The sequence below is a fragment of the Apodemus sylvaticus genome, chromosome 7 (assembly GCF_947179515.1).
Source record: "Apodemus sylvaticus chromosome 7, mApoSyl1.1, whole genome shotgun sequence".
In the NCBI taxonomy this organism is placed as follows: Eukaryota; Metazoa; Chordata; class Mammalia; order Rodentia; family Muridae; genus Apodemus; species Apodemus sylvaticus.
In genome coordinates, this window is record NC_067478.1 from 71,941,940 (window position 1) to 71,961,873 (window position 19,934).

Sequence of the window (19,934 nt, forward strand, 5' to 3'; positions counted from 1 at the left end):
TATAATTTCTTGCATGTGCATCATATTTTTAATAAGGTCTTATTTATTTTCATTAATATATTTTTGTTTTAGCATATAGGTGTGCGTGTGCGTGCGTGCGTGTGTGTGTGTGTGTGTGTGTGTGTGTGAATGCCCCTGGGTGCACATGGCGTCAGAGGTCAACATCATTTGCTAAGTGTCTTCAAGCTCCACTCCCCCAATCCCTGCCTTCCAAGTCGGGTCTCCTACCTTATTAGGAGCCCAAGTAATTAATGGAATTATTTCCACTCCTTCCCTTCTGCTTATATAATCCCGGTAAAACGCTAGAAGCCTGTTGTTCCTAGAAACGAGTCAGGAAGTAGAGGAATCCGCACTCTTAATTGATTTCCATAACGGTCCGCCCTCCCAGTACCAGTAGGTGTCATGTGATCGTGGAGTCAGCTGACCTGGGTCAAGCCGGAAGAAGTTCTGGATTAGGTCCCCTGACATCATGGTGAGGGATTGGGGAAGATGGGAAGATGGGTATCGGACGAGAAAGGGGTTTGGTGGCTCTAGGAGCGTAAGGAGACAATCTTCACTGGCGCCTGCCTGGGTGCGGCGGAACGGCGGAGTCCGCAGGCGCAGCCGCGCTTCCCCGCGTCCATCCCTGGGCCGGAGGGTCCCACCTCCCGGATCCCCCCGGAGGACCTCCCAGGGTCGCCCACTTCCCAGCTGTTGGGTGGCAAGACGAGTACATGCTTAGGACTGGCTAGGAAGCCTCTCCTTACTTTCCAGAGCCAGGAAGTGGTTTTCGGATTGGGTTGAGCTTTCTGATTCCTACGGCCATTCATTCAGGAGATGCGTGTTGAGTGTCCAGCCCAAACAGGCATCGGGATTTGAGCTGCAAAAGGGGAGGGCAAGTTAGAAACAAGAGTTGGCAGCCATAGGTCTTTCTCCAACCGCAGAGGCTCTCCTGAACCGTGAGCGCGGTGTTAGGACTCTTGAAGATGCAGCTCCGTGAAGGGTAGTTTGTGTGAGAAGCAGAGGCAGCGGAAGTGTCCTCAGACGAGAAACAGCCGTGCAGCCTCTGAAAGAGCCAGGCATCCTGAGAGTGCACATCCTGTCTCGCTAGAGCTTGGTGAAGATCAGGCGAGACAGGCAAAGATTAAGTCTTGCTGGGACTTGGATAGCCATTATCAAAATAGCGAGCATTCCCTCTGGCTGCCCAAAGTGCTTTGTTAACGAGGAGATTATGGGAAGTAGAACTGGTGCCGCAGCTCAGTGATGGATGTGCCCGAGGCTCTGACCCTGAGCCTCAGCACTGCCAACAACAAGCCCGCAAAAACCTAGGATCAGGAAGGGCCCAGCAAAGGTGAGGGCAGGAGTGGGGCTGGGGTAACTAGTGACATCAGGCAGGTAGTTGTGGCCGGAGCATGGCAGACACTTAGGACGAACTGCCACAGATTGATGTCTGTTGAGCTGAGTAAAAGCCAGAACGAGGTCAGGTGGCAGTGTAGGCAGAGAGTACTCACAACAGTCTGGACATAGGGGAGAACAGGGGACCAGAGAGTACTTGTTCTTGGTCACACCTCAGCCCTACCAGCAGCCTGACTTCCTCCCTTACTGTCTTGCAGAGGTTCCGGTTCTGTGGCGATCTGGACTGTCCCGACTGGGTCCTGGCAGAGATCAGCACACTGGCCAAAATTGTTAAGTGTACCGGTTTACTTAGGGTTGGGAGGAGAGAGGCCTGAGGATAGGAGGAGACTGGGCCTGGGAGCCGGGGGTTGGCTGGGGTGGTGAAGGAGTCTCCCTGAGGAAGGGGCCTTCATGCTCTGTGGCCTTGGTCATGTGACTGGCCCTCCTTCAGCCAGTCCCCCAGCAATGAAGGGTAAGGTAGGTCAGTCTGGCTGAAACAGGGACATCCTTTTCAGTCCTCTGTGAAGCTGCGGCTGCTGTGTAGCCAGGTGCTAAAGGAGCTTCTGGGGCAGGGGATTGATGTGAGTACAGGAGCCAACACTCCACTGTCCAATAACCTTAGGGGGCCCAGAGCAGTCTGTTCTTCAGCCTCCCAACCCCTTGGATAGCCCCTTCCTTCTTTCTAGCCCCAGCCCATCTTACCCAGGATCTGGGCCAGGGGCAAGGGGCTGGTGGCAGGGCTCTGGTACCCCCTTAGCACCTCCTTTCCCCATAGTATGAGAAGATCCTGAAGCTTACTGCTGATGCCAAGTTTGGTGAGTACCCTGAACCGGGAAGCACAGTCTTCCGTGATCCTCCTGCTTCAGTGGCGAACAGCATGGGAAGAACCATATGGACAGCCCTGCCCACACCCTCTGCCGCTATCTGCTGGCCCCATAGCAATACATGGATGGGGTTCAGGAGATTTGGGACCCAAAGCTGGAGATGAGGGCAGGGAGGTGGCTGGGGCCACGGTGGCATCCCCTGTGTCCCCTGTGGGTCTCTAGAGTCTGGAGACGTGAAGGCTACGGTTGCAGTGCTCAGTTTCATCCTGTCCAGCGCAGCCAAGCACAGTGTGGACAGCGATTCCTTGTCCAGTGAGCTGCAGCAGCTGGGGCTGCCCAAAGGTACAGTGCAAACAGGCAGGAGGGAGACCAGTGGGTAGGGAGGGGTTCCTGGAACATACACTGAGACCTGTGGGTTCTGAAATGGTCCCAGTCCTCAGTGGGCCCTAGAGCCTGAGACCCACCCCTTAAGCCCTGTGCCAGCCTCCACTCAGCAGAGTCCTCTCAGAGCTCCATCTGCCTGCAGAGCATGCCACCAGCCTGTGCCGCTGTTATGAAGAGAAGCAGAGCCCCCTGCAGGAGCACCTTCGGGTCTGCAGCCTACGGGGTGAGTGTGAAAACAGCCTGGAGGGCCTGGGCACGCGCAAGCCAGACGCCATGGCTCCTGGGGAAGCCCTAACCACAATTACACACAGAGCAGATGAGGAGTTTAGATCTGGCCAAGGATCTCATGACTATGGCCTGAGCTTTCTTTTCTCTGAGGATCATGGTAGATATTCTTGTACCTGTTCTACAACAGGCCTGGCTTGGAAGGCAAGAGCTTTGTAAGTCACACAGCCTTAAAGGGTTATGAGCTGAGCCCCATTGTGGACTGAGGTGGCTTGCCTGGTGGCTAACTGCCTCTCTTCTTGCCCGCAGTGAATAGGCTGGCCAACGTGGGCTGGCGGGTGGACTACACCCTGAGCTCCAGCCTGCTTCATTCTGTGGAGGAGCCCATGGTGCACCTGCAGCTACAGGTTGTGTCTGCTCCAGGGACCCTGGCCCAGCCCATTTCCATGTCACTCTCAGCAGATAAGTTCCAGGTTCTCCTGGCAGGTAAGGTTGGGCCTGCAGAGGTTGGGGCCCCTCCTGGGTCTGGCTGACTGGCCTCTGCTCCCGACCACTGCTCACGCACCCTCCTGTCCCCTGCAGAACTGAAGCAAGCCCAGACCATGATGACTGCTTTGGGCTGAGAAGGGTGTTCCCGCCTCTGTGGAGCTGCCCTGCCTGCACTGAGTGGCTCCCTCCGCACTCCTCCTGCAGGGGTGGCCCTGGCCTCTTGAGTCCTGGGTAGGGCTACTGGGGATCTTCCCCAGAATTGCCTTCTTTCTTTTAAAAGAAAGTACTTGTCAACCATTTTTACAGGCAAAAAGAATAAACAAGTGTACAGCAGTGTGTATGGGTCTTGAGTGCTTTTGTTGAGGATGTTGTTGCTTGAGACAGGAGTCCAGATGCCAAGATGGACTCCGACTTGGTGTCTAGTTGAAATTTTAATCCTCCAGCCTTTACATCTTGAGTCCTGAGATTATAATCATGCACCACTGACTTGGTTAGGGTTTCCATTGCTGTGAAGAGACACCATGACCATGGCAGCTTATAAAGGAGAACATTTAACTGGGGCTGGCTCACAGTTTCAGAGGCCTAGTCCATTATCATCATGGCAGGAAGCATGGCAGTGTGCAGGCAGACGCGGTGCTGAAGAAGCCAAGAGTTCTACGCTGACCAGCCTGTTCACTGTGGGCAAGAAGTTAGGCAGTTAACCACCAGGCAGGCCACGAAGTTCTCCATCTCAATCCACAATGGGGCTCAGCTCATAACCTTCAAGGTTGTGTGACCTACAAAGCTCTTTCCTTCCAAGCCAGGCCTGTTGTAGGACAGGTATGAGACTATCTACTATGAACCTCAGAGAAAAGAAAGCTCAGGCCATGGCTTGTGTGGGCAGCAGAAAGAGACCATGTGTCACACTAGACACAACTTGAACATATCAGATCTTAAAGCACACTTTGCAGTGACACACTTCCTCCAACAAGGCCACACCTCCTAATAGTGCCACTCCATACGGGCCAAGCATTCAAACAAATGAGTCTATGGGTGTGGGAGGGGCATACCTATTCAAACTACCACAAACACCATGCCTGATTTATATGGTGCTGGAACAAACCCAGGACTCCATGCATGTCAGGCAAGCACTTTACCAACCTGAGCTACAGCCCCAGCCCAGGAAAGAGAGAGCAGGTGCCATTCTGACCAGCTGCCCATCACTTACTTGCTCAACACTGAGACAGGACCAGAAGGAGCAGTGTGTCTCTAGATAGGCGAGCTGGGGTGCTGGCTCTGCCTCGTGATCCTCTTGGCTCTGCCCTTTCTGTGCAGTCCTGTCTGTAGGCTTGCAGCAAGCTAGTGACACTGATGCCTGTGCCTAAGGCAGAGAAAAGAAAGCATTTCCTTGCTATCCTTGCTAAGAAGAGAAGAGTCCAGGCCTGAACTCTTTGTTAGCAACAGGTTTGGTGCTTCAAACTGAATAGTCACATTCCCCAACTGTCTTAGGGTTTTATTGCGGTGCACAGACACCATGAACAAGGCAAGTTTTATAAAGATAACATTTAATTGGGTTGGCTTACAGGTTCAGAGGTTCGGTCCATTATCATCAATTCGGGAACATGGCAGCATCCAGGTAGGCATGGTGCAGAAGGAGCTGAGAGTTCTACATCTTCATCTGAAGGCTGTTAGCAGAATACTTGCTTCCAGGCAGCTAGGATGAGGGTCTTATAGCCCACACTCACAGTGGCACACCTATTCCAACAGGGCCACACCTACTCCAACAGGGCCACAGCTAATAGTGCCACTCCCTGGGCCAAGCACATACAAACCATAACAGCAACACGTTCTGAAGCTGCCCTCTGTACATGCATGTAGGAGGACTATGTACAGAGAATAGGTGGTGCTGCCCTCTGTACATGCATGTAGGAGGACTATGTACAGAGAATAGGTGGTGCTGCCCTCTGTACATGCATGTAGGAGGACTATGTACAGAGAATAGGTGGTACTGCCCTCTGTACATGCATGTAGGAGGACTATGTACAGAGAATAGGTGGTGCTGCCCTCTATACATGCATGTAGGAGGACTATGTACAGAGAATAGGTGGTGCTGCCCTCTGTACATGCATGTAGGAGGACTATGTACAGAGAATAGGTGGTGCTGCCCTCTGTACATGCATGTAGGAGGACTATGTACAGAGAATAGGTGGTGCTGCCCCTCTGTACATGCATGTAGGAGGACTATGTACAGAGAATAGGTGGTGCTGCCCTCTGTACATGCATGTAGGAGGACTATGTACAGAGAATAGGTGGTGCTGCCCCTCTGTACATGCATGTAGGAGGACTATGTACAGAGAATAGGTGGTGCTGCCCCTCTGTACATGCATGTAGGAGGACTATGTACAGAGAATAGGTGGTGCTGCCCTCTGTACATGCATGTAGGAGGACTATGTACAGAGAATAGGTGGTGCTGCCCCTCTGTACATGCATGTAGGAGGACTATGTACAGAGAATAGGTGGTGCTTCCAAACCAGGAAACCCCCTCCCAGGGAACAGAACGTGCCTGCACCTGCATGTTTGACCTCCTGAACTCCAGAATTGAGAAATGTGTCTATTGCGTCGGGTGTTTTGTTGCAGCAGCCTGAACTAAGCCTGTCTTCTCCCAAGATGGGAGCAGACTAGCCAGTGGCTCCTTGCAAAAAGGCTCACTGTTGAGTCAGGGCAGGGAGAGTCTGGAGCATCTCGCAGTGTGAGGAAGCTGTCAGAAGAACCCAACCAGTCTCACTATCCAAGAGGAGATAATTTGAGCATCAGAATAAGCGAAGGACTGAGGCAGGAGGTTGCACCTCACACCTGTAACCCTAACAATATTCAGGAGCCTGACTTGTGTATTCCCAGCCAGGCTATAGAGTGAGACATTGTCTTTTTCTTTTTCTTTTTTTCTTTCTTTTTTTTTTAAGTTAAGGGAAAAAATGCCATGAAAAAAAAAAAAAACCAGAAATGTCCACACAGCTTCCCCCAGGCAGCATCTCCTGTGTCCTCACAGGGTCCTGGGTGCCACTGCTTTTGCTCTTGGGACAGTACATTGGAGTTTTGTTATTCATCTGTCCTTTTGACCAGCCTAAGCTGTTGGGCTGACTTTGCTTTCATTTGCGTCAGGGTCTACGCAGCCCAGGCTGGCCAGGAACTCATGATAGCCCATGCTTACTTCATTTGGTCCTTTGTCTTGGGATGCAGATTGGGATTAACTTAGGCAAGCATAACCAGCATGCCTGGTGCCACCCTGAGCTTTGTGAGGATAGGAATTGCATTCCTAGGTTTCTGAAGCCCTGGTGCTGAATGCTCTTCCGATAGCTGCCTGTGGGGTAAGGACTGCAGTGGTGTTTGCTTTGGTTTCTTTGGAACTAGGGCTCACTGTGTAACCCCATCGCCTGGACCTGGCCATAAGGGCCATGCTGGCCTCAGTTGCTTCTGCTTCTCAGCACTCCCAGTTGCGATGCTTCTAAAGGTGTTGGATTCGTCGAGACGCAGCAGCGAGCCCTCTACACTTTAATACTCCCAAGTACAAAGTGGTGGTCCAGGCCTTTAAACGCAGCACTTGTTTTTTAATATACTTTTTTTTGTACAAGTAGAGATGGTATCTCTGCAGACAGATTTTTCTAACCACAAAGTAACATAACATATAGCATTTCTATCAAAGATTCTACAAATCATGAAAGCAAACATGGGGACGGAAAGATGGTTAAGAGCACTGAATGCTCCTCCACAGGTCCTGAGTTCAGTTCCCCGCAGCCACGTGGTGGCTCACGGCCATCTGGTGTGTCGGAAGATACAGTGTACTCATCATATATATAAAATAAATAAAATCTTTAAAAAAGGGGGGGGGGGGCTGGAAGGATGGCTCAGCAGTTAAAAACACTGACTGCTCTTTCAGAGGTCTTGAGCCCAGCAACCACATGGTGGCTCACAACTATGTGGAATGGGATCTGATGTCCTCTTCTGGTGTGTCTGAAGACAGCTACATAAAAGTAGCTCATATACATGAGTGTGCTCATATACATAAAATAATAATAAATCTTTTTTTTTAAAAAAAGCAAGCAAACATAATATAGACCTGGCCATGAACTCCCTTTTTTTTTTTTAAAAAAAAAAAAAGCAATCTTAGTATTGGTGGATCACAACTTTAATCTCAGCACTCCGGAAGCAGAGGCAGGAAGGTCATCCTGATTTACACAATAAGTCCCAGGACAGCCAGGACTACATAAAGAGGGACATCACCATTCACCCCACCCTCCACCAAAACAAAAACAAAATCGTAGGCAGTACGGTGAAACTCATTTTTACAGAAATTGCGAATAGTTGCTATATAAGTATTGATAGAATACAGCCAGACACAGTGGTGTACACCTGTGTAATCCCAGCACTTGGGAAATGAAGGCAGAGGATTAGGGTCCCAGTCCTGCTTTGCTATACAAGCAAATAAGATACAGGAGACATCAAAAAAGGAGTAGGAGGAGGGGGGGGGGTCAGCATTCCATAACTGCTAACCAGATCCGAAGGGGGAGCTAGGCCCACTGTACAAACCGATCATCCCAGCTGCCCCAGACGCTGAAACAGGATTTTGGGCATGGTCATAGGGTCTTCCTGGGGAGGCTACTTAATGAACTCACTAAGCAGAATTTGCCCAAAATGGCTACAGCCTCCAGAACAAAGAAGAGAAGGCTACGGGGCTCTGATTTCTCAATAAACCTCTCTGTAGCCTTTTAGTCAGGCAAGTGGTTCACATTCCCTAATCTCAGTACTTGGGAGACTGAGACAGGAGGATGGCAGAAGTTTTCACAACTTACTAAAACTATTGTCTTAAATCTTGTTTTTAAAGGTTGGTGATTTAGCTCAGAGGTAGAGAGTTTGCCCAGAGTTCACAATGCCCTGGGTTCAATCCTTGACACAAATTTAAAAAACAAAAAAACAAAAAACTGTTGATTGTGGCAAATCATCAAAGGTTAGAACTTTTGGATGAAATGTTAATTAGGGGTTCCTATGAGATGGCTCAGAGGATCATTGCCCCCAAGCCTTGTGACCCGGGTTTAATCTCTGAGGTCTACACAGTAAAAGGAAGCATGAACTTCAGAAAGTCAGGTCAGTTGTCATCTAACCCTCACAGATACACGCTCCAGGGCACAGGTGAGCCCCACCCCCACACGGTAAAGAGCAACTTTAAAATGTTAAGCTGGGAAGCCAGGCAGCAGAGGCACACACCTTTACTCTTAGCACTCGGGAGGCAGAGGCAGGCGGATCTCTATGAATTGAGGCCAGCCTGGTCTACAGAGCGAGTTCCAGAACAGCCAGGGATAAGGCAGAGAAACCCTGTCTGGAGAACCCAAAGAAAAGGAAGAAGAAGCTAAGCTGGGTGTGGTGGTCCAGTCCATCAAGCCCAGCACTGCTGAGGCAGAGACAGGTGGCTCTCTGTGAGTTCGAAGCCAGCCTAATCTACAGAGCCAGTTCACAGGAAAGCCAGGGCTACATAGTGAGACCCTGTGATTTAAAAAAAGATTTTAGTTGGGCGGTGGTGGCGCACACCTGTAATCCCAGCACTCTGGGAGGCACTCTGGGTGGATTTCTGAGTTCAAGGCCAGCCTGGTCTCCAGAGTGAGTTCCAGGATAGCCAGGGCTACACAGAGAAACCCTGTCTCGAGAAAAAAAAAAAAGATTTTAAATGTTGATATGAAAGTGGATATTTGCATGGTGGTGGAGAAACAATCCCACGTATACCCAGATGTCCTCCAAGCGGAAACTGCATAAACAAAGTGGCTCGTCTACACGAGGGAATATTTGAATTTCAAGTGAAGATAGCTACACTTACATATAATAAATAAATCTTTTTTTAAAAAAAGGAAGAAGAATGGGCTACTAAGAATAACTGCATGGGCAAATTTGGGAGAAGAAGATAAAATATATTCCCTGACTTGTGACAAGAACAGTGAGCATGGGCCAGCAAGATGACTCAGGGGGAAAGGCACTTGCTTTCTGATCCTGGAATCCCACGTTAAAAAAAAAAACAAAAAAACAAAAAAACAAAAAACAAAGCAAACAAAAAAGGCAGAATGCAGAAGCAAGCATCTGTAACCTCAGCACTCACTCTTAAATCGAGATGAAGATGGAGATGGCAGGTGCGGGCAGGAGAATTGTCCAGAAGCTCTGGAGCCCGCTAGCCTGGAGTACAGTTCAGCAGCATAAACAAGAGCGGCCTGCCTCAACTGGCAGGAGAGACCTGACTCCTGCCTTCCATGTGTGCACTGTGGCACACGAATACCCCTCCCCCTTTCATATACACAGCATGACAATAATAAAAAGAATCCAACACGAGAGCCGCCCCATTAAAGCTTCGTTGTACAGCGGTGTTAGCTACAGGTCGCCTGCCACACTTACTCATCTTGGGCAACCGAAACTTTATTCCTACTATCAACCCCCACCTCCATCTTCAACAATCATTCTCCTCACTCTGTGTGATTGATTAATGTGGACCTCTCACATAACTGGAATCTCAGTGTCTTTCCTGCTATGGCTGATCTATCACCTAGCATAATGTCCTCGAAATTTCCTATGCTGCTACCTGTGGCAGACAGGGTATAATATCCACTCTGCCGATATCCCACGTGCTGTGTGACTTATTTTTATCATCTCCCTCCCTACCCCATGTGTGTGTGAACTTGCTAGTTCATGCTTGAACATGTGAGCACAGCCACCTGATCAGACCAGAAGTCTCAGATCCCCTTGGAGCTACGGTTGTGAGCTGCCACGTGTGTGTGTGTGTGTGTGTGTGTGTGTGTGTGTGTGTGTGTGTGTGCTGGAAACCAGCTTGTCAGGGTCTTATGCCATTGCTGCAGGATATCTGACCACACTGTGAACCCGGAGATTGTGTTATTTACTGAAAAAAACCTGTGTCTAATTGTAGTGTGGCTCAGTCCTTAGTACAAACCTTTAATTGCTGGAATACAGACTCACCCTTAGTACACATCTTTAATCCCAAACAATAAAAGCAAAATTAGTTTGTAAAAGGAAGCACTCATGTTTGAAAAGATGTCTAATTGAGTGGCAGACAAAGTGACGAATCAGAGGAAGATTTGACAGGAAAGGACATGTCCAACTCTCATGAGAAGAAAGAGGAAGAAGAGGAGAAGGGAAGCTACTTAAGAGGCAGTTAGTTTCATGAAACAGTTGTACAGAGAGAGTCAGGTTGCAGAGAGAAAACAAACTAGATATATATGAAGACAGAATGAGCCAGAGAATGAGAAGGAGTCAGAAGATTAGAACAGACTGCCCTAGTTACTTTGAGGCCAAGCAGAGCAGTTCAGTGAGAAACTGAGAGAAGCCAGATTGAATCAGTCAGCTTGGAGAGGACTTTGAGCCAGAACAGGTGAGTTGAACCAGCTAACCAGAGATCAGAAAGAACTAGAAAGGGTGAGTTCATTCAGCAGTCAGTCACAGAGGCTGAAAACATTCTAGGCCTAGATTAGATTGTATGACAACTAGAAGCTTCCAGGATTAGGGCTAGGTTGGCAGGCAGAGGCAGTAAGCATCAGAGATGACAAGTCCTTCAGAAGAAGAAAAGGTACTTTTCCATGCCAAGAAGAGAAAAGCATTAAGCCCACTCTGCTTGTCACAGTAGGAGAAGAGCAGTGAGTGCCTTAACCACGGTGCTATCACACCAGCCCCAGGAGATATGCCATGTTTTAAAACTATGTATCCACATTGAGATGGTCTCTTCTTTATGGCTGCTGTGAGTGTGTTTTCTTGGGTGTCATCTCCTGAGTGTGGGGAGCAGCTGTGTAATTACCAGGTTTTGTCAGTGGTGACAGCACACACCTTTAATCCCAACACAGGCAAGTGGATCCCTGAGTTTGAGTCCAGCCTGATCTACAGAGCAAGTTTCAGGTCAGCTAGGTTTATATAGTGAGACCCTGTCTCAAAGGACAGAACAAAAAAACTCCTCATACGGGGTGGCGAGATAGCTCAGCAGACAAGAGTACTTCCTGTTCTTTCAGAGGACCTGGTTGATTTTGGTTCCTAGCACCCTATGGTGGAGCACAACAATCTATTAATTCTAGTTCCAGGGATCTGATTCCTTTTTCTAGACTCAGAGTGCACCAGACAGGCACATGGAGCAATACATACATGTAGCCTAACACTTACATACATAAAATAAAAAGAAATATTTTTAAAAAATCATACTCAGACTGGAGAGATGGCTCATCGGCTAAGAGCACTGACTGCATTTCCAGAGGTCCTGAGTTCGATTCCCAGCAACCACATGGTGGCTCACACCATCTGTAATGAGATCTGACACCCTCTTCTGGTGTGTCTGAAGAGAGTGATGGTGTTCTCAGATACATAAAATACATAAACCTTTAAAAAGAAGTCATACTCAAGCCAGACATACTGGCTGTCTTCAGTTACTTTTCTATTTCTTTGACAAAACACTGTGACCAAGGAGAGTTATGGAAGAATTTGTTGGGACTTACAGTTTCAGAGGGTGAGTATGTGACCATCGTGGCCAGGAGCACGGCATCTGGAAAACATGATGCTGGCAGCAGCTGAGAGCTTACAAGTAGAAACACAAGAAGGAGGTAGGTGGTGGGGCTAACTGGGAATGGTTTAGGCTTTTGAAACTTCAAAAACCCACCCCTGGTGACACACCTTTTACAACACGGCCACACCTCCTATCCGCCCCCCATTGTTCCTCCAAGTAGGGACCAAGTATTCAAGAATCCAAGCCTACAGAGGCCATTCTCATTCAGACCCATGGACGATGGCCCAAACCTACAACCCAGAGAGGATCAGAGTAAGCTGGGTCCCGTCTGAGGTCCAGGCTCTCTTAGTTAGGGTCTTACTGCTGTGAACAGACACCGTGACCAAGACAAACCTTATAAAGGGCATTTAATTGGACTGGCTTACAGGTTCAAAGGTTCGGTCCATTATCATCAAGGTGGGAGCATGGCAGCGTCCAGGCAGGCATGATGCAGGCTGAGTTGAGAGTTCTACAGCTTCATTGAAGGCTGCTATGAGGAGACTTCCAGGCAGCTAGGGTGAGGGTCTTAAGCCCACACCCACAGTGACACACTTACTCCAACAAGGCTACTCCTCCTAATAGTGCCACTCCCTGGGCCAAGCATATACAAACCATCACACAGGCCAATAGGAATACATAGCAAGACCCTCTCTTTAACCTTCCTCTTCTAAAAAAATATAAGAAGTGGATAAATGGGTGGCTGGAGGAGTAAGAAATATAGTCTATAAAAAGGCGAGGCATGGCTGATATCGGCTGAAGAAGCTTTCTCCTCTCTTATACTTTTTAATAATGCTGCGTTCACCACCCAGGGACTTTTGAGGCTCAGCCCCACCAATATTTCTCTCTCCTCTTGTCTTCACCTATCCTACCCACCACCACCTACCCTTGCTGCAGCCACACAGGCCTTCCTCAGCTTCTGTTCGTAAACTTTGAATTGATCCCTTGTGCCTGGCAAAAGGTCTCTTGTCAACACTATTTATTTATTTATTTATTTATTTATTTATTTATTTATTTATTTGGCCTGAGGTTGTGACAGTCAGACCAAACTCAAAAGGTCTCTTGTCAACACTATTTATTTATTTATTTATTTATTTATTTATTTATTTATTTATTTGGCCTGAGGTTGTGACAGACCAAACTTTTGTGCCTAACTCCAGACTTTACCTAATACTGCACCACAGACAAGTCCCCCGTGTTATTGCCGGATGCACTTCCCACCCCACCCCGCAGACCGTGATAAAGTTGTTTATATGTTACATCTGACTGTTCATTGACACGGCCATCTTGGGTCCCCAGGGATTGTTTATCGTGCACCTGTGTAAGTCTTGCAGACAGCTGCATGTGGCTCCACACAGTCAGTGCAGTTTCCGGCAGCTGGTGTCAGTCCTGGCCAGGCTAACTGGTGACTTCAACTGCAGACACAGCTGCGACTCCGGGCACCAGTTCTGACCGAGGCTCTGTTCACCGTAAGACAGGTGTCACCTCCGGGTCACGCGACTGCTCCAAAGCTTGCCCAATAACCGGGATTCTCATAACCAAGGAACTCCATTCCACGCTGCACCGCCTGCCTGAGGAACTACATTTCCCAGCAGGTACCAGGGCGTTTATATCTTTTCCCAGTGTGCTCTGAAGTTCCGCAGACGGCTGGGATTAACCCCTTACTAGCTGGGGCCTCAGGTTGAGCCGCAACCAGAGCAGGTATCCAGCTTTGATGGGGGCGGTTCGGGTCCTCCGTAAAGCTGAAGATCTAAAGGATCCGGAAGCCCGGGAAAGACAGAGAACCCAAAATTTTGTTGGTGGTGTGTACTATCGCACACCTCGCAAAACTAGGACTCTAAAGGTTTTCCGCAAACCGAACCCTTTTTGGTGCCCAGCCTAAAAGCGTCTAGTTTAGATAAACCGCACGTCTTCCCTACCTTCGCCTCAGATCCTGCAAGTAGCAAAGCGGGGTCTAGGGGGTAGAGTCGGGGTGAGAACAAAGAACTAGAGTCCGGTCCTTCTGGCACCCCTGGGGTCTCTGAGAACAGGGCTGTGCACTTCTCCTGGTTCTTTCTGTCCTGACTAGAAGGCAGCTGGGAGAGAGCCTCTGTGTTCTGGCTGTGTCGCCATGGCAGGCTAGGTTAATCCCACTGGCCCAACACACATTTGAGTTTCTACCTCCATGGATGCTAGAGAGATTCAGGGCCGGGTCAGACTAAGCTGTGGTCGATGAGTGGTCTGAGCTTTGCCTCTGGGATGCCATCAGGTAGAGGCCACAACAGGTGCTGAGAAACTTTGAACTTTGGGAGCTCCTAAGGCAAGATGTGGATTGGGGAGAAAGAAGGCCTCCTTCAAACTTCCTACTGTGTGTGGGGTGGAAACAGTAGGGGCAAAGGCCAGGAGATGGGGAGGAACAGGCAGGTTTGTGGGTGGGTAGGAGAGCTTGGAGGACACAAGGTAATAGCCTCAGCAAGGATCTGAACTGTATTCTAAAGCAAAGTGTGGAGGCCATGGGAGGGAAGCATTAGCGAGCAGGAGAGTCACGCTGCCTCCCGGCTTCAGCTGCCTGGTACCCAGTGCCTAGGAGGGGTGACCAGGCCACCATTTCTTTGCCTATCCTATATGGCCCTCTGCCTCTCTGCATCTCTGACTTTTTCCCCTGTAAAAACTTGGCAATAATTCCTACTAAACAAGACATCTTCTGGCACGACATGTTGTCCTCTTCTACTACAGGGCCCAGCCGTTCCTCCTTCAGAATGCCAGAGGGCCCAGAGCTGCACCTGGCCAGCCACTTTGTGAATGAGACGTGTAAGGGGCTGGTATTTGGTGGGTGTGTGGAGAAGTCCTCTGTCAGCCGAAACCCGGAGGTGCCATTTGAGAGCAGTGCCTACCACATTTCAGCTTTAGCCCGAGGCAAGGAGCTGCGCTTGACGCTGAGCCCCCTGCCTGGGTCCCAGCCCCCTCAGAAGCCACTGTCTCTTGTCTTCCGCTTCGGTATGTCAGGATCCTTCCAGCTGGTACCCGCAGAGGCACTGCCGCGCCATGCCCACCTACGTTTTTACACGGCCCCGCCCGCCCCCCGGCTTGCCCTTTGCTTCGTAGACATCCGTCGCTTTGGCCACTGGGACCCCGGGGGTGAATGGCAACCAGGCCGTGGACCTTGTGTCTTGCTGGAGTATGAACGGTTCAGGTAGGACTGGATATGTGGAGCACCAAACCAATATGAAACAAATCCCAACCCCTGCTAAGCCTCAGTCCCTCATCTGCTGAGATGGTGTCAGGCAAAGCTATGAGAGGGCAGTCCAAAGGAGGGAGAGCAGCCGAAGGTCTGAGGACGCAGAAGCAGCGTTAGAGCTGCGCCGCAGCCCAGCAGTCCACTTTGCTTCCTGGGCCCCCCAGGCCATCAAGGAAGGCGGAGGGCTTCCATAGAACTTAAGCCTGCACAGTGGGGAGAGGAGGACCTAGTGACTGAGTTTCTAAATCACTAAATCACAGGTTGCTTACCTGTCTATGTCCTGGGTTTCCTCTGTGACTGGCCCTGTCATCAGAACCTGCTTCTAAAGATAAGGGTCTCTGCAGTGAGACAGACAGGCCCTGTAGGGGACAGCTGTGGGCAAAGCAAACGTGGTCCTTTCGTTCACGAGCTGATGACGTGCAGGTAAGACAGTGTGCCAGGAGACTCTGGCCAACGGTGGGGACCACAGGAGGCATGGCCACTCTGGGCAAGTGACCTTCCACCTGGGGTTTGGCTGATGGAGACTGAGCCAGCTGTTTAAATCTTGGAGGAAGGGGCTGCTGAGGCCGCTCAGCGGTTAAGAGCTCTGACTCCTCTTTCGGAGGTCCCGAGTTTAAATCCCAGCAACCACATGGTGGCTCACAACCATCTGTAATGAGATCTGACGCCCTCTTCTGGGGCGCCTGAAGACAGCTACAGTGTACTTAGAACAATAAATCTTTAAAAAAGAAATCTTGGAGGAAAGTCTTGCTGGCGAGAACTTGAGGGGTGCAGGCCTGGAGTGAACCTGGCCCACCCTCATTTCCTTCCCTGGGAAAAGACACTGTGAAGCATTTGACTCCTGGCTTGCCTATAGCCCCGGGTTATTGTTGCTTGGTCTTTTTTGAGAAGTTGGGGGACCATGGGCTGCTTGGCTGCTGGTTCTGTTGAGTCTCTTGATAGGCCTCAAAGCTGTTTGCATAGCCCACCACTGGGTGCCTTGGGGGTGGAAGTCAGAACCACACCGAAACTTCTACTACTTTTTTTTTTTTTTAAATACTAGAATTCATCACACTCGTCCTTCATACTTTGAGGGAGTTGAGGGGGCTGAGACTGAACTTCACTCTGTTACAGGATGGCTTGGCATTTGCTACATCCTCATAGCAGGGGTTACTGTCTCAGCTGTTACTGTCCCAGTGTTTGTTAGGCTTACAGTGTTAGTGGTTACTGTCCCAGTGTTAGGCTTACAAGTGTGCTGCCATGCCTTGGCACATCACACCAGGGCTATGTGTGCGTGTGTGTGTGTGTGTGTGTGTGTGTGTGTGTGTATGCGTATGTTCATGTGCACATGTGTATACATGTGTGTTCATGCATGTGTGCGTGCGTGTATGCAGAGTCTTTTAATGTAGCCCTGCCTGGCCCCAAACTCGCCTCTATTCTTGTCTCAGCCTCCCAAGTGTTAGGATTTACAGGTGAGAATCACCATGCCTGGCTGAACAATTTTTTGATTCTTTTTTTTATTTTTTTATTTTATTTGTACATGTGAGTACACTGTAGCTTGTCTTCAGATACACGGGAAGAAGGCGTCAGAGGGTGGTTGTGAGCCACCATGTGGTTGCTGGGATTTGAACTCAGGACCTCTGGAAGAGCAGTCAGTGCTCTTAACCGCTGAGCCATCTCTTCAGCCCCCCAAGTTTTTGATTCTTTAAAAATAAGGTTAATCCTAGGTTTTTCCCCATTTAACAAATAGAAAAACTGAGGCTCCAGCTGCCCAAATATTCCTGAGACCAGAAGGAGCTGGGGTGGTTTCCCCTTGCGTCCAGGAACAGACTCCCCAGCCCTCCTTCCCTGTCCTGGGATGTGGGATGGGTCTCATGCATCTGGCCTATGTCCCTCCAGAGAGAACGTCCTTCGAAACCTATCGGACAAAGCCTTTGATCGGCCCATCTGCGAGGCCTTGTTGGACCAGAGGTTCTTCAATGGCATTGGCAACTATCTGCGGGCAGAGATCTTGTACCGGTCAGCAGGCAGGCTATGGGTACAATGGCTGGGGTGGGACATGGGTGACCACATCTGCTACTTAGCATGGGCCCTCCCCACCATTCCAGGCTGAAGATCCCCCCTTTTGAGAAGGCCCGTACAGTTCTAGAGGCCCTGCAACAGTGCCGGCTGGTGAGGACAGTGCAAGCTCTTGTGTGCTGGCCCCCTGCTAGAATGGGCGGTGAGGGTGTGGGTAGAGTCAGCTGTGTCTACCTTAGCTTGCCATGTGTGTGGAGTGGGTGAAAACCACATTAAAGGTCTTGCCAAGCTTAGAGAAGTCCATTGCCTTCAGCGTGTGAGGCAGGGTAAGTACCCTGTGTCGACACTTTGTTTCTGCCCATATCCCCTTCAGAGCCCAGAGCTGACCCTGAGCCAGAAGATCAAGGCCAAACTTCAGAACCCAGATCTGCTGGAACTGTGTCACTTGGTGCCCAAGGAAGTGGTTCAGCTGGGTGAGGCCTGGGGAGGTCAAGATGGCTGATGGCCTCTACTTTAGCCTCTGTAAGATGCTGGACAGCTGTCCTGGCTCAAGGGATGGGAGTTTGTTCAACAGACCAGGTCTCTTGGCAAGTTTCCACTTTCTACCAGCCTCCCATACAGCAGGTGGGGCAAAGATTCACCCTTGCTGATGGAGAGGTCAGGACCCAGAGGGGGAGGGCACAGGCCTAGGCACAGTGAGAAGAGAAGTGTGTGCTGACGTAGTCTATCTTTAGCTGAGGCCTGAATCAGGTGCTCTCTGTTCTCCCCATCCCACAAGACCTGCTCACTTCTGACCAGTTCCTCTGTCCCTCAGGGGGAAAAGGCTACGGGCCAGAGCGTGGAGAGGAGGATTTCGCTGCCTTTCGAGCCTGGCTTCGGTGCTATGGTGTGCCAGGCATGAGTTCCCTGCGAGACCGGCATGGTCGGACCATCTGGTTCCAGGTTCGAGCCCTATACACATATTGGCAAATGGAGACCCCAGGGAAGCAGGCGGGATAACAAGGTAGAAGCTAGAGGTCGAGTCACGTAGAGATGAGTAAGGATACAGCCTTGCCACTCCAATGAAAACTTCCCCTTCACCAGACCAGGTTGACTCCAGAGTTGTCTCCATTCCATTTTAGGGTGATCCCGGACCCTTGGCACCCAAAGGTAAGTAGCTCATAATGTAAGAGATAAAGAGCCAAAAAGAAAAAAACAAAAACAAAACCATGGTCTTGGATACCCTTCCTCCCATCCCTCTCCAACCTTGAGATCATCCAGCAGTAAGGGTCTAGAGAGGGCTGAAGCCCTAGAGCTCTCTGGCTCCAGTAGAACATTCTGCAGGGGGCAGATCCCGAAAAAAGAAGACACAGGAAACGCATCTGGGGACTGAGGACAGAAAAGAGGTATAATTGCCTGCTCCGCCCTGCCCTGCCCTGCTCAGCTCAGCTCCCTTCTGAGGCCAGGCTCCTGCCCAGCTGTCTCCTTCGGTCATGGGAGGGTTGGGGCCTAGTCGGGGATGTCAGGGTCAGTCCTAACGAACATGTGAACTGCTAGGAAGAAAACACAGTGAGGGCCATCTTTCTCTCTCCAGGACCTTCCACTTTCAAGCAAGTCCATTTCCAGGACACGGAGGGCCAGGAAGCACTCCCCTAAGAGTATAGCCCAACAGTCTGAAGGGGCCAGCCTCCAACAAAACCAGGAAATCCCTACAGCCCCTGAGAAAGGAAAGAGAAGGGGGCGACAGGCAAGCACAGGTGAGCTGTTTTCAGCATCTTCCTTGAGCTGGGAAGAGGGATCCCCCCACCCCCGGGAGTGCTCTCCAGGGAGGATGGAGGTAAGGCAGGGTCAACAGGGGGAGGGCACACAGTCACTGCCTCACCTGCTCTCTACACAGGCCGCTGTCGCCGCAGACCCCCAAAGAGCAAGTCTGACGCCCAACCCAAGGAGGCTGGAGAAAGTTCAGTCTCATAGATGGAGGTTTCCTGCCCTGATGCCTTGCTAGGAATCTAAGGCGTGTCTGAATCCCTAAAAGCAGTATTTGTAGGGCTGCATGCCCTGGGCCCTGTGACTTTTCCTGCACAACTGGTTTTTTTTTGAAGCAGGGCTCCATATGTCCAATCCTTGCTGAAGGTGACACTGAACTCACGGTTCATCTTCCTGCTTCATTTCCATGGCTGCTGGGATCACAGGTGTGAGCCAAACCACCACACTCTGCTGATTTGTTGTTTATTTTTTCAAGACAAGGGTTTTTCTGGGTAGCCCTGGCTGTCCTGGAATTCATGCTATAGACCAGGCTGGCCTCAAACTCAGAGATCTGTCTGCTTCTGCCTCTCAGAGTGTTGAAATGTATGCCATCTTCAACAATTCTTTTTAAATCCCAAGTGAAGACCATTATCAAACTAATAAATTTGAACTTCTTGGTAATTCTTGGGCTGGCTACACATATAAGGTTTGAGAAAGCCAGGTTGGAAAAGCAGGCTGCATGGCTCCCCTATCTATATATTTAATTCCTTGCCTCTCCTCTCTCCTCCACAGACACTCAAGGCCATGACGATCAGAGGACATGCGCCTCTGGAGGGCCAGCCTTCTGCAGACCTGGGCCCCGGCAGCCCGGGGTGCCATCCATAGCTCTTTCCGTCCAGGATTCATCAGGGCCCAGGGTTTGCTGTTCTCCCAGTTTAGCACTTGCCCACAGCTTCCCTCCCAATTCAGGGTGGAGTGATGAGAAGATATGGGGCTTAGCGGTGGCAGGCTCCAGGCCTCCTGTCCAGCTGTAATCCCTCTGCTGACAGAAGCAACTTCTTATCTCAAAGTCCCTTGGCTTATGGTCACCTGAGGTCTCCAGTATCTAAGATGGAGGCCACAGGCTAGACCCTGTGCACATGGGTAACCTCAG

General features: G+C 50.2%; 2 protein-coding genes and 2 long non-coding RNA genes across 5 annotated transcripts; 3 read left to right on the plus strand and 1 right to left on the minus strand.

The window, feature by feature from the left end:
- The first annotated feature begins 381 nt into the window (after positions 1–381).
- On the plus strand, positions 382–3,632 carry Commd4 (COMM domain containing 4). The gene is made up of 8 exons (XM_052188255.1): positions 382–472; positions 1,593–1,664; positions 1,890–1,955; positions 2,150–2,189; positions 2,421–2,540; positions 2,725–2,805; positions 3,117–3,293; positions 3,390–3,632. The coding sequence occupies exons 1-8, from the start codon at positions 470–472 to the stop codon at positions 3,428–3,430; spliced, it is 600 nt and encodes a 199-aa protein (XP_052044215.1). The 5' UTR covers positions 382–469; the 3' UTR covers positions 3,431–3,632.
- A 79-nt stretch (positions 3,633–3,711) lies between these two features.
- On the minus strand, positions 3,712–5,275 carry LOC127689015 (uncharacterized). The gene is made up of 3 exons (XR_007978818.1): positions 4,859–5,275; positions 4,504–4,656; positions 3,712–3,971 (listed from the first exon to the last, which is right to left on the minus strand). It is a non-coding gene; the product is annotated as an uncharacterized LOC127689015 (long non-coding RNA).
- Positions 5,276–5,439: 164 nt separating this feature from the next.
- Positions 5,440–5,799, plus strand: LOC127689016 (uncharacterized). Its single transcript, XR_007978819.1, has 3 exons — positions 5,440–5,533; positions 5,585–5,688; positions 5,740–5,799. It is a non-coding gene; the product is annotated as an uncharacterized LOC127689016 (long non-coding RNA).
- Positions 5,800–13,140: 7,341 nt separating this feature from the next.
- Positions 13,141–19,462, plus strand: Neil1 (nei like DNA glycosylase 1). Of its 2 annotated transcripts, none has more exons than XM_052188257.1 (10): positions 13,141–13,436; positions 14,557–15,013; positions 16,937–17,056; positions 17,146–17,209; positions 17,430–17,529; positions 17,871–17,998; positions 18,178–18,205; positions 18,380–18,441; positions 18,630–18,792; positions 18,933–19,462. In XM_052188257.1, the coding sequence occupies exons 2-10, from the start codon at positions 14,580–14,582 to the stop codon at positions 19,007–19,009; spliced, it is 1,176 nt and encodes a 391-aa protein (XP_052044217.1). In that variant the 5' UTR covers positions 13,141–13,436; positions 14,557–14,579; the 3' UTR covers positions 19,010–19,462. The 2 variants fall into 2 exon arrangements, with proteins under 2 accessions (XP_052044217.1, XP_052044218.1); XM_052188258.1 differs by lacking the exon at positions 13,141–13,436 and adding an exon at positions 13,461–13,542.
- The last annotated feature ends 472 nt before the right edge of the window (positions 19,463–19,934 follow it).

Excerpts from the sequence above, each read along its gene's own strand:
- Commd4 (XM_052188255.1), top strand. Across the intron at positions 1,665-1,889 it reads TCAGCACACTGGCCAAAATT|TCCTCTGTGAAGCTGCGGCT; the intron begins GTTAAGTGTACC and ends CATCCTTTTCAG. Across the intron at positions 2,541-2,724 it reads GCAGCTGGGGCTGCCCAAAG|AGCATGCCACCAGCCTGTGC; the intron begins GTACAGTGCAAA and ends ATCTGCCTGCAG.
- Neil1 (XM_052188257.1), top strand. The coding sequence starts at position 14,580 with ATGCCAGAGGGCCCAGAGCTGCACCTGGCCAGCCACTTTGTGAATGAG. Across the intron at positions 17,210-17,429 it reads CCCTGCAACAGTGCCGGCTG|AGCCCAGAGCTGACCCTGAG; the intron begins GTGAGGACAGTG and ends TATCCCCTTCAG. Across the intron at positions 18,206-18,379 it reads CGGACCCTTGGCACCCAAAG|GGGGCAGATCCCGAAAAAAG; the intron begins GTAAGTAGCTCA and ends AACATTCTGCAG.